This window comes from Podarcis muralis, chromosome Z (assembly GCF_964188315.1).
Source record: "Podarcis muralis chromosome Z, rPodMur119.hap1.1, whole genome shotgun sequence".
NCBI classification, from domain to species: domain Eukaryota; kingdom Metazoa; phylum Chordata; class Lepidosauria; order Squamata; family Lacertidae; genus Podarcis; species Podarcis muralis.
In genome coordinates, this window is record NC_135673.1 from 4,609,138 (window position 1) to 4,620,140 (window position 11,003).

At 44.8% G+C, this 11,003-nt stretch overlaps 1 protein-coding gene across 6 annotated transcripts in view; it reads right to left on the reverse strand.

Annotated features, from left to right (window-relative positions):
• EEIG1 (estrogen-induced osteoclastogenesis regulator 1) overlaps positions 1–7,503 on the reverse strand; it is a 56,512-nt gene extending 49,009 nt beyond the window's left edge. For 4 of the 6 annotated variants that reach the window (XM_028714250.2, XM_028714248.2, XM_028714249.2 and 1 more), the window contains exons 1-2: positions 7,346–7,503; positions 1,888–2,588 (exon numbers count right to left, since the gene is read on the reverse strand). In XM_028714250.2, the coding sequence (XP_028570083.1) occupies positions 1,888–2,033 (146 nt within the window). In that variant the 5' untranslated portion in view covers positions 2,034–2,588; positions 7,346–7,503. Of the gene's footprint in view, positions 1–1,887; positions 2,589–6,755; positions 6,989–7,345 lie in introns of those variants that run through there. The other 2 variants (XM_028714246.2, XM_028714245.2) reach the window with 2 other exon arrangements.
• Between the last annotated feature and the right edge of the window lie 3,500 nt (positions 7,504–11,003).

An 11,003-nucleotide genomic window follows, 5' to 3' on the forward strand; every position in this document is an offset into this window, starting at 1 on the left:
TCCTCTCCCCCATGCATCTGGGAAGCCGCTGGGAGAGATCATCAGGGGGTTGGGGCTGGGTGTTCATTAGTATGCGGATAATACCCAGCTCTACCTCTCTTTTAAATCTGAATCAGTGAAGGTCCTGTGTGAATGTGTGGAGGCGGTTGGAGGATGGATGGCGGCTAACAGATTGAGGTTGAATCCTGAAAAGACAGGAGTACTGTTTTGGGGAGACAGGGGGTGGGTGGGTATGGAAGACTCCCTGGTCCTGAATGGGGTAACTGTGCCTCTGAAGGACCAGGTGTGCAGCCTAGGAGAATTTTGGACTCACAGCTGTCCATGGAGGTGCAGGTCAATTCTGTGTCCAGGGCAGCAGTTTACCAGCTCTATCTGGTATGAAGGCTGAGACCCTACCTGCCCGTTGAATGTCTTGCCAGAGTGGTGCATGCTCTAGTTATCTCCCACTTGGACTACTGCAATGCGCTCTATGTGGGGCTACCTTTGAAGGTGACCCGGAAACTACAACTAATGCAGAATGCAGCAGCTAGACTGGTGACTGGGAGTGGCCACCAAGACCACATAACACCGGTCCTGAAAGACTTACATTGGCTCCCAGTACATTTCCGGGCACAATTCAAAGGGTTGGTGCTGACCTTTAAAGCCCTAAACAGCCACGGCCCAGTAGACCTGAAGGAGCATCTCCACCCCCATCGTTCGTCCCAGACACTGAGGTCCAGCGCCAAGGGCCTTCTGGCGGTTCCCTCACTGTGAGAAGGAAGTTACTGGGAACCAAGCAAAGGGCCTTCTTGGTAGTGGTGCCCGCCCTGTGGAATGCTCTCCCAAAAGATGTGAAAGAAATAAACAATTATCTGACTTTTAGAAGACATATGAAGGCAGCCCTGTTTAGGGAAGCTTTTAATATTTGATGAATTATTGTATTTTAATATTTTGCTGGAAACTGCCCAGAGTGGCTGGGGAAAACCAGCCAGATTGGCGGGGTAGAAATAATAATAATATATGAAGAAACAAAAAAACTTTGGCTTCGTGCTGCTTTTTTAAAAGAAAGCCACACAAAAATCAATTTTTGTCCCTTCCTAGAGACCTACGTGCTTTTGTACAAGTACAAGAAAAGCTTCTAAAATCTCCTGCCATGAGTTACGGAACAAGGCAGTTCACAAGCAAGTCCAGGATTGTTTTTGGAATTTGTTTTGGCACAATGCTAGGCAATAATCAATCTGCAAACAGCCAACAACAAAAGCAACATTTGATTAACAGTTACTGAAAGACAGGGCAGTCGCCTTTTAGAGAAGAGAGAAAATAATCCTACAAATTAAATGTTTTTAAAAAAGGGACTCCCTCCATGGAACCAGAACTGTATTAGTTTAGATTCATGATACAGCATTTTGGTCTATTAATGAATGTAAAACAACAAGAAAAGAGAACAACACAGCATCTAAAGCTGTGATTTTTCAAACAGACTCTCAAGTATCACATACTTTGCAACCTAGAATAAGCTCAACAAGGGAGCAAAGAGGAAAGATATGCAGAACTATCTTTCCCAAATCTCAAGTTCCTTAGTGAGTATCAATACACACACTCATCACTATATGCACTACTAGGGTGGGAAAATGAAAAGTTTTTCAGATCACAAATGCTTTAGTTTGAAAAGTCTTGAAAAATGTGTACCCTGAAGAACCTCACACAGCAGGCCATCAGTGTCCACAGAACTTCATTTCCTCTCTCCCCACCCACCATACACACACAAAGCATAAGGGGGGCACTAGACAAGAGGAAATAGCCCTAGTGACACATAATTGCTCAGTACAACAAATATCAAACAGGGAGGGCCAGATAGGCGGGGTATAAATAATAAATTATTATTATTATAAATGAAGAACTTCCTACCTGGAAGATAAAGTGGCAAAATCTCCTCCATCAAGAAGCCTAATTTTGCAGAACAGAACCCCATTCACAAAAGGAACAGCAGTCAGCTCCTCTAAAGTGAAACTGGTTTGAAATTTGAACTTCTTCTTCTTCATCAAGAAAGCCATGGGCAAATTCAAACGAGACCAAAAAACACAAAGTCTAGAAACTCCCAAAAGAAAAAGAGCAAAAATATCTATAGAGTGCAGCAGCTCCAAATATAAACAATAAAGATGTTTCAAAGAAGGTGAAACCACAATGTAAGAAATAAATCCACAGTCAATCCAGTTTACAAAAATAGAGCACGGAAATCTCAGTTCAAATGCAATGGCACCCTAGCTTTAAATGAAAAATCCTCTTCTCTCTTTGGTGGTCTGATCTGGCTATAGTATCATCGCTGGTGCAGACTTCAGGTAAGGAGGAGGGCAAGTGAAGTCTCTGGTTCATCTCCAAGGGTAGAGGGGGAAATCTAAGCTCCAGACCAGCAGGAGCTCCCTTGATTAGAGATTGTGGTGCTTGGCTTCTCTCAGGGCTCCTCTTGACAGTACTGCTAGTTTCTTTCTGAGCTGCTGCACAGCAGTGTCAACACTTCACAGTTCCAGTCTCCTCCCCTTGTGCAAAAGCTTCACGTGGACAACTGCATCAGCAGCATATGTTGTGGCTCCCACAGGTTTCATGCAAGCCTACAGAAGGGAAAGAAGGGGTTAGTCTCAGCTTAGTATCCGCTAGTGTCAGTTCCTCCCTCTGCCCCACAATCTAATCATAGATGAATGAATATTCAAGTATTATCCCATATCTATCTATAAATAAATTCAAGATGCCTTCATCACTATCCTTTACTTTACATGTCAATGCTTCTGCAACCTGCTTGAATAGTTTTTATTTTTCTGTACTGTATACATAGAGGATTAGATCTTCAGGTTATCTACAGCAAGCAGTCTCAGAAAAGGATGGATGCTCATAGGCACATTTGCATGTATTCATGTGTTCTCTCTCTCTCTCTCTCTCTCTCTCTCTCTCACACACACACACACACACACACACACACACACACAGAGTCTTCCAGTGAAAAGGATGTTCAAAAGAGAAATAAGTCCACAGATGGCTGCTAGATATCAGACTGTGGCGTATCAAGGATTGGCACTTTCCATCCACCACACCTTGCCTTTCAGTCAGCTTTGCCACAACAAGAAGGAAGCAAAAAACATGTCAAGTAATGTGACCAGGGTTTTACAAAACATGGTTATGAGGCTTGCTTTTCCTAGGCCTTAGACATGCCTTTACATCAGGGGTATAAGGCTCAGGGTTTGTTCAGCCCATTAACTCACTGAAGAAGACAAAACAGATAACTGGCTGTGGGCACAGTCAGTTTCAAAAGCAACTCAAATTAGAGTTAAAATGTAATGAGACAGTAATGAGACAATGAGCTTGCCAAAAGCCAAATTAAAATTTATGAAATTATTTTTCAAGGACCTAGCCTACATGGCAGTTCTTGAGATACTTCCAGCATCTTTTCCCTATCCCACTCTGCCTTGATGAATGCTTCTAAAGTTCAATGTCAAGAGTTCATTCTGATCTGTAGTTACGTATCCCGCCTGCTGTGTTCAGCTATATTTTAAATAAACAGCTGACCCAAGTGACTCCTGGGACTTCCTCACCAACTGCCCTAACCACAGCCCAGTTATCCACCCCCTCTAATATTAGCCTACGTTGAATACCCCTTCCACAGACAGCAGCAACATTTTACCAATCCAAGTGATTCTCCCAGATTCTCAGCTTTCCTCAGCTCACTGACCTAGTATTCCCATTAGACATATTAAGTGCTTACAACCCAATTCACCAACAAATCCCATCCAAGTAGCTTCAACTGTAACCCACGAACATTCTACCATCACAAACTTCACTTCCCCACCAGCTAGTAAAACAAAATGGCTAACCACTTGCAATAGGAATCACCTCCCTCTCACTCCCACCCCTCCTATATCAGGTCCTCCTCAGCTTCTACCCCAGCTATAGAGTTGCCAAGTCTCCAATATCAGACCTGACACAGGAGATCTGGGGTAACTCTGATGGGGCAGGAGACAGAATTTAGTGGACACACAGTCTATATAGCAACCCATTTTCAAGTCAACTTTTACTATCTACACATATTTTTATAGCCCTTTCAGTGAACATTGTGCTGAATTGACATGACCCATTATTTACTCTGAACAAGGGATAAAGCTATACAGTCCTCAGGACAGATGAGGTAAAAAATAGTTGTGGGTGTCCTGTTTCCCACCCCTCATAATCTTACTCCCAAGCAAGTGAAAGATACATCAGCATCTACTGGTGAACCAGATGCCAATTTCCAGCGGACCATGTAGCTTCTGCTGGTTTGGTGTGATTTTTGCAAATAATGTTTCCCTGTGTGGACTTTGGCCGGATCCAGTTATATTCTCCTTACATTTCTATGCAATGAGCACCTAGTGAGGATTACTGGAAATAGTGTAGTTAGGCCTTAAAGATATCCTGATTATTCAACCCTTACTCTGTAAATTTAGAACACATTGGCGGACCGTGCTGATTCTTATAAAGAAAAAAGGAGGCCGTACCAGATTAAAATCGGCTTATCCTTGTTATAACTATTTGCTTCTGAGACCCTGGAGAGGAAACTAAACCTATGAAACTACAGAATCAACCTCTCACAGGCAATCAAATCCTCAAATATATGTACAATCGCACCTTGGTTGTAGAACGCCCTGTAATTCAGACGTTTTGGCTTCCGAATGCCGCAAACCTGGAAGTGATTGTTCCAGTTTGCGAACGCTCTTTTGGAACCTGAACATCCGACAGGGCTTCCGTGGCTTCTGATTCGCTGTAGGAGCTTCCTGCAGCCAATCAGAACCCGTGATTTGATTTTCAAACATTTTGGAAGTCGAATGGACTTCCATAATGGATTTCATTCGACTTCCAAGGTACTATATTCTTAGACATGTTCTGGAGTAGCAGCTGTTGTAGTGCAATCCAAGTAGGGCTGGGTGATACATTGATATATCATCCAAAACTGGTTTGAAGTCCATATTGTGGTATCAGTTGCATTGTTTTTAACCTGGAAATATATCACAAATTATGTCTGTGTATGTGTTATGCAAAACTCATAATGTAGGAAAAAATGTGAAGCCAGCCAATGCTTCTCTTGATTCCTGCAGCCCCTGTTAACTCTGCCAGCTCAGCTTTCCCCTGCCTCATGCAGGGGGCAGTGAATCACAAGAGCAGGCGCTGAAAAAAATCACAATGGAAGAAAAAGACACGTCTATTTCAAAGTAAGCCCCAGTGTTCAACAGCCTTACTCCTAGGTAGGTTTGCATAGGACTGCAGCATTCTTACATTCCAGCAATTCTAAACAGGCTAAGGAGGAAGGTCACCTGGACACAGGGATATTTATTTCCAAACATGCTCATGAGTGTACAGCTTAGGAGTGAGCACAGGAGTCCTATAGCACCTTAAAGACCAACACAACTTACAAGAGTAAATCTTAAAGTACAATTCATTCAAAAGCAAGTGCTTTAGAGCTCCACTAGTTTCAACATTAACTTTAAAAAGTGTGCCACTTTGGCTAGATCATGGCTATAATGTTTGTGTGTCTGTAGGTACACAGAACTATATACATGCACAATATGTAATTAATTAATATATTTTTACACACTTTTTATTGCTGAAGCAATAAAGAGCGGACTACATCAAAACAAAACAGGCAAGAATACACACGTACACATCCCTAACTAAGTGGTGCAGCAATTCTCACAAAAAGGCTTGGGCAAATAGATACCAAGCTTGTATCAAGAGCTTAAATAAGTCAGCACCAGGCATATCTGAGAAGGGAGAGAATTCCATAAACTGGGTGCCTGTACTACGAAGGCCCTCGCTCATGGTGCTACATATTGGATTTCAGTTAACTGTGGCAGAGTTTAGAGAGTCTTCCCTGTGGACCTTAAAGCAAGGGCACATTTATACAGGAAAATTTGTTCTGCCAAGAACACAATACACATTTGTGGACACCACCACACATGTATCTTACCTGTACACACAAGATATTTATGAATGGGTGTGTTGTATAAATTCACATACGCACATGTAGGTGCATATGTACACACATCCACACATAAAAAGTGTTTAGATAAAACTACACAGGTGTATGTGTTCGTATCTACACTCTACAAAAACAACACTGGATCCAGACTTCACCACACTGAGACTAAACCCCCTGAAATCAACAGAGCTAACCTAAGCCCCACCGATTTCAGTGCAGTCTGGCTCTAAGTATGATCAAGCCTGATCCAACCCACAAATTAGACTGCATACACAGCATACATTTAAAGCACATCCTCAACCACCACGGCCAAAATAAAATAAAATCTTGAGAACTGTAATTTAGCCCTCACAGAGCTACAATTCCCAGCACCCTTAAATTACACTTCCCAGGATTTATTTGTGCAGGGCGAAGCACTTTGAATGTATACAGCTTTACACACTTTTGGACTTAAGCTACGCACACAGCATACTGTATTTTAAAGCACATTCTCTCCTAAAAAAAGAATGATGAGAACTGTAGTTTGCCCCTTGCAGTGCTTCAATTCTCAGCATAGCTGTCAACTTTTCCATTTTCTTGCGAGGAATCCTATTTGGAACAAGGGAATTTCCCTTTAAAAAAGGAAACGTTGACAGCTATGATTCTCAGCATGCATAAAATACATTTCCCAGGATTATTTGGGGGATCACATGTGTGCGCTTTAGATGTATACAGCTTTACACTCTTTCGAACTTAGGCTGCATACACAGCATACATTTATAGCACATTCCCACCATACCTAATAATAATACGCGTTGTTCATCCCTCACAGAGCTACAGCCAGCAACCATAAACTACCTTTCCAATGATTACCGGGAGATGTATACAGCTTTGCACAAAGTGTGAATGTGTTTCAAGCGCTTCAGGCACACGGGCCACCCGACGGGGGAAAATAAAACCCCTCTTTCCCGCCCCATACAAGAGGGGGCGGAAGAAGGGGAGAAATAAAAGCTGGTCTTAAACTCTCCCACCCCCTCCGCTCGCCCCATACAAACTCTCCCCACACAACAAGAGCCGTGAGGAGCCCTTCGCCCTTCACTTTCCTCCTAACCCCCCCACCCCGACTGACCCTCAACCTCACCCCATGGCTCTCGCTCGCCTCCCCCTCAGGCCCCTCTTAAAATAACGCCCCCTCCCAGGAGAAATCTTTCAACTCGCAACCTATTTTTAATAAAAAAAAACCTTCCCCCCACTCCAAAAGACAGATTGACCCCCCACACTCCCCCACGATCTCTTCCGTGGGGAGAAAGAGGCCCCCGCGCAAGGACCTCCCCCCGCTTTTACCTCACACTGCCACCCACCCCCCACCCGAGACCGACTCGCTCTCACCTCCCTCCTCCTCGGCGCTGGCACCGCTACGCCGAATGCGCCCGCTGCGCCGACAGCGTAACGCGAGGAGGCGGAAGGGGATGGAGGAGCGGGAGGAGGCGCCGCCTGCGCTTGTGCAGTCAAGGCATTCGCTCGCTCGCTCGCGCTCTGTCTCCGTCCATAAATTGGGCGCGAGTGCGGGGGGGGGGGAGAGGAAGAAGTGCAGCCGCTCTCCGAGGATTGGGCAGTGCTTTTCTCCTCCCCCCCCTCGCCACGCCCCCAAGAAGAAGTAGAAAAAAACGAAGGGGCAGGAAGAAGTCCGGTTTCCAATTGGGCGAGTGGATGACTTCAGCGGCGAAGCGATTGGAGAAGGGGTGCCTTCGCTCAAATGAAAGGGCCCGCCTCCTCTTCCCCAATACCTCAGGGTTTTATGGAAATGGCGGGAAAACGAGGCGTAAGGGGATTCGGGAATGGATTGAGAGGGGGAAAGGAAGGATGAGGAAGAGAAAAAAGTGTTTCTCAAGCAAGGGCCTTACTTTGATTTTTATTATTATTATTATTATTATTATTATTTAAATTTATACACCACCCTTTATCCGACAAACACAATATAAAAACACAAATATAAATACTTATTTTTGTAATGAACATCTCTCCTCCAGAGAGATGAATGTATCATTTAAGCATTTTGTTTATTGAATATTTCCCACTTTTTCCTCCAAAGGAGAAGAAGAGATGAGTTTGGATTTGATATCCTGCTTTATCACTACCCTAAGGAGTCTCAAAAGGGATGCGGGTGGCGCTGTGGGTTAAACCATAGAGCCTAGGGCTTGCCGATCAGAAGGTTGGCGGTTCGAATCCCCACGCCGGGGTGAGCTCCCGTTGCTCGGTCCCTGCTCCTGCCAACCTAGCAGTTCAAAAGCATACCAGTGCAAGTAGATAAATAGGTACCACTCCGGCGGGAAGGTAAACGGCGTTTCCATGCGCTGCTCTGGTTCACCAGAAGCGGCTTAGTCATGCTGGCCACATGACCCGGAAGCTGTACGCTGGCTCCCTCGGCCAATAAAGCGAGATGGGTGCCGCAACCCCAGAGTCGGCCACGACTGGACCTCACGGTCAGGGGTCCCTTTACCTTTAAGGAGTCTCAAAGCGGCCAACATTCTCCTTTCCCTTCCTCTGTGAGGTGATTGAAGCTGAGAGACTTCAGAGTAGTGTGACTAGCCCAAGGTCACCCAGCAGCTGCATGTGGAGGAGTGGGGACGGGAACCTGATTACAAGTCTACACTCTTAATCACTGCACCACACTGGTTCAATATAGCATATGTATGTGGTTCTCTTCCTCCCCGTTTTATTCTCACAACAGCCCTATGAGGTAGAGTTCCTTCCAGTAGCACCTTACCTTAGAGACCAACTAAGTTAGTTATTGGTATGTATTTGAAGAAGTGTGCATGCACACGAAAGCTCATACCAATAACAAACTTAGTTGGTCTCTAAGGTGCTACTGGAAGGATTTTTTTTTATTTTGTTTCTGTGGCAACATGCTCAGGGAAGCCAGTTTGTGAGTTAAAATGTTAAGCAAGGAAGTCATTTCGTTGATCTAGGCCAGGCCCCCATATCCAGTAAAAACACCCAGACACCCACTACTCAGAGGCACGGAGAGACAGGCTGATAAGGATTACCAAATGAGGACATGGAAGGGTAATGTCCAACTACTCATGCCTTATCTCTAGGCGGAACCTAATGTATCTACTGTATCTGGATATCTCTAGGCGGAACCTAATGTATCTATCTGGAACACAATCTCTAAGCAAAGCAGTTCTTGTCTCTAGGCGGAATCTATTGTCTCTATCTGAGTATGTGTAATGCTGTAACTTTTGATTGGATAAAGACCTGATTCAAGAATGTATAAAGGGAAGCCTCCCCTGTTGGGAGGGGCCGGACTTCGGAACTTATTCCTCCGCGTCATTGCTTGCTGCAGGCAAACAATTAAAACTTTATTGCTTTATTTCTCTGATTGCTGCGTGGTCATTTGACTGGCCTAATTGCTACCTTTCGACTATGGAAGGCCAATGCTGCTACCTACCTGTACATAGAAGTATGAGGTACAGGTTAGGCTGAGAGACACTGACTGGTCCAAGGCTAGCCAGTTAGTTCTTGGGCCTACCAGGTCCTAATCCAGCACTCTAACCACTATACCACAGAGCCTCTCAAGGCTATCTCTCCTCCATCCCCCTCCTCTGCCCACACCAGTCCTATGGGGTGGGGCCAGACCCAGGGGGAAATGACCAGCCCAAGCTTGTTGGCTGTTGGCTGTAAAAAATAATATGTAAACCTGGTAAGAACTGGAATGGAGTATCATGCAGAAGGGTATATGGCTGGCTGCAACAAGGAGCTCTTCACTAATTTTTGTGGCAGGTCCCACCTGAACTAGGGCTTCCATCAAAACTTATTTATACTCTTGAATTTATCTTAATGCTGCCAACGTTTTCAGATGTTTCCCCCATATATTAAATAAACATTTTCCAATCTTCTTTAAACAAATGTTCTTCTTGTTCTATAAGTTAGAGCTGCAAGCTGCACATATTCCATCAGTTTAAGTTGCCATTCTTCTTTGGTTGGGACCTCACTTGTTTTCCATTTTGGGGCTAACAAAACAGGGGCCGCCGTAGTGGCAAAGATAAATAACCTTTTTTTGACACCCGGGAATTTCCATCTCTGTTGCCTGACACATTCTAACACACATGCAACCTAGCAACAGGAAAAACACACACACACTAAGATACATGTAAGGTGTGTGTATCTCTTTTTCTGGAAATTAAGCACTTTATTGCTACAGGACTAGAGAACAGAAGGGAAGCATATTCCTGCCTCTGTTACCAGCAAAGCAAGGTTGCACCCAGGGCTAGCCTTAGCATTAGGTAGAGCAAGAATGTAAGAAGAGTCCGTTGATGGAAAGCAAATAAATGTATGCCCCACTATCCAAATTCTCTTTATACAAAAAAATCACTTAGCCAATCACAAATAATTAGTACCCAAACCTCACTATACACACTGCAGTTTCAGATATCCAAACAGCCAGACCGGCATGTAGTAGTGTAACCATACAAGGCACTGTTTGTGTAGCAACACCTAGAAGGCAATAGGTTCCCCATTCCTGATCTAAGCCTTGGGAGTGGACATTTAACAGATTATTGTGCCCAGCCCCAGCCTTCAACAGTTCACCACTGCCTTTAAAAGATTGTTGTGTTTTTATGTAACTTAATGAAGAATTTGTGCTAGAATTTGCTTGTTCTATTGACTTGTTCCATCCCCATCTCCTATTCTTTTTCCAGCTGCAAAACATCCCATGCTTGCCGGGGCTCGTGGGAGTCGTACTTCAGCAACAACTGGTGGGACAAGGGTTTCCCACACATGCAAAAAGAAGATGGAGAGTGATAAAACAAAATCAGCTTGCCCCCTGGCCTAAGAGTTAGGGCAGGGGTCTGCAACCCGCGGCTCCGGAGCCGCATGTGGCTCTTTTACATCTTTGCCGCGGCTCCGGGGCGGATACTAGCGAGGGGAGGAGGCGCATTGTGCGCCCCAACACTCCTCACTGTGGCGGGCGCTGTACTGGCTGTGACGTCGCATGGGGGCGGTGCATGCGTTAGTCACGCACCGTCCCGACGTCACCTTCCCAGCT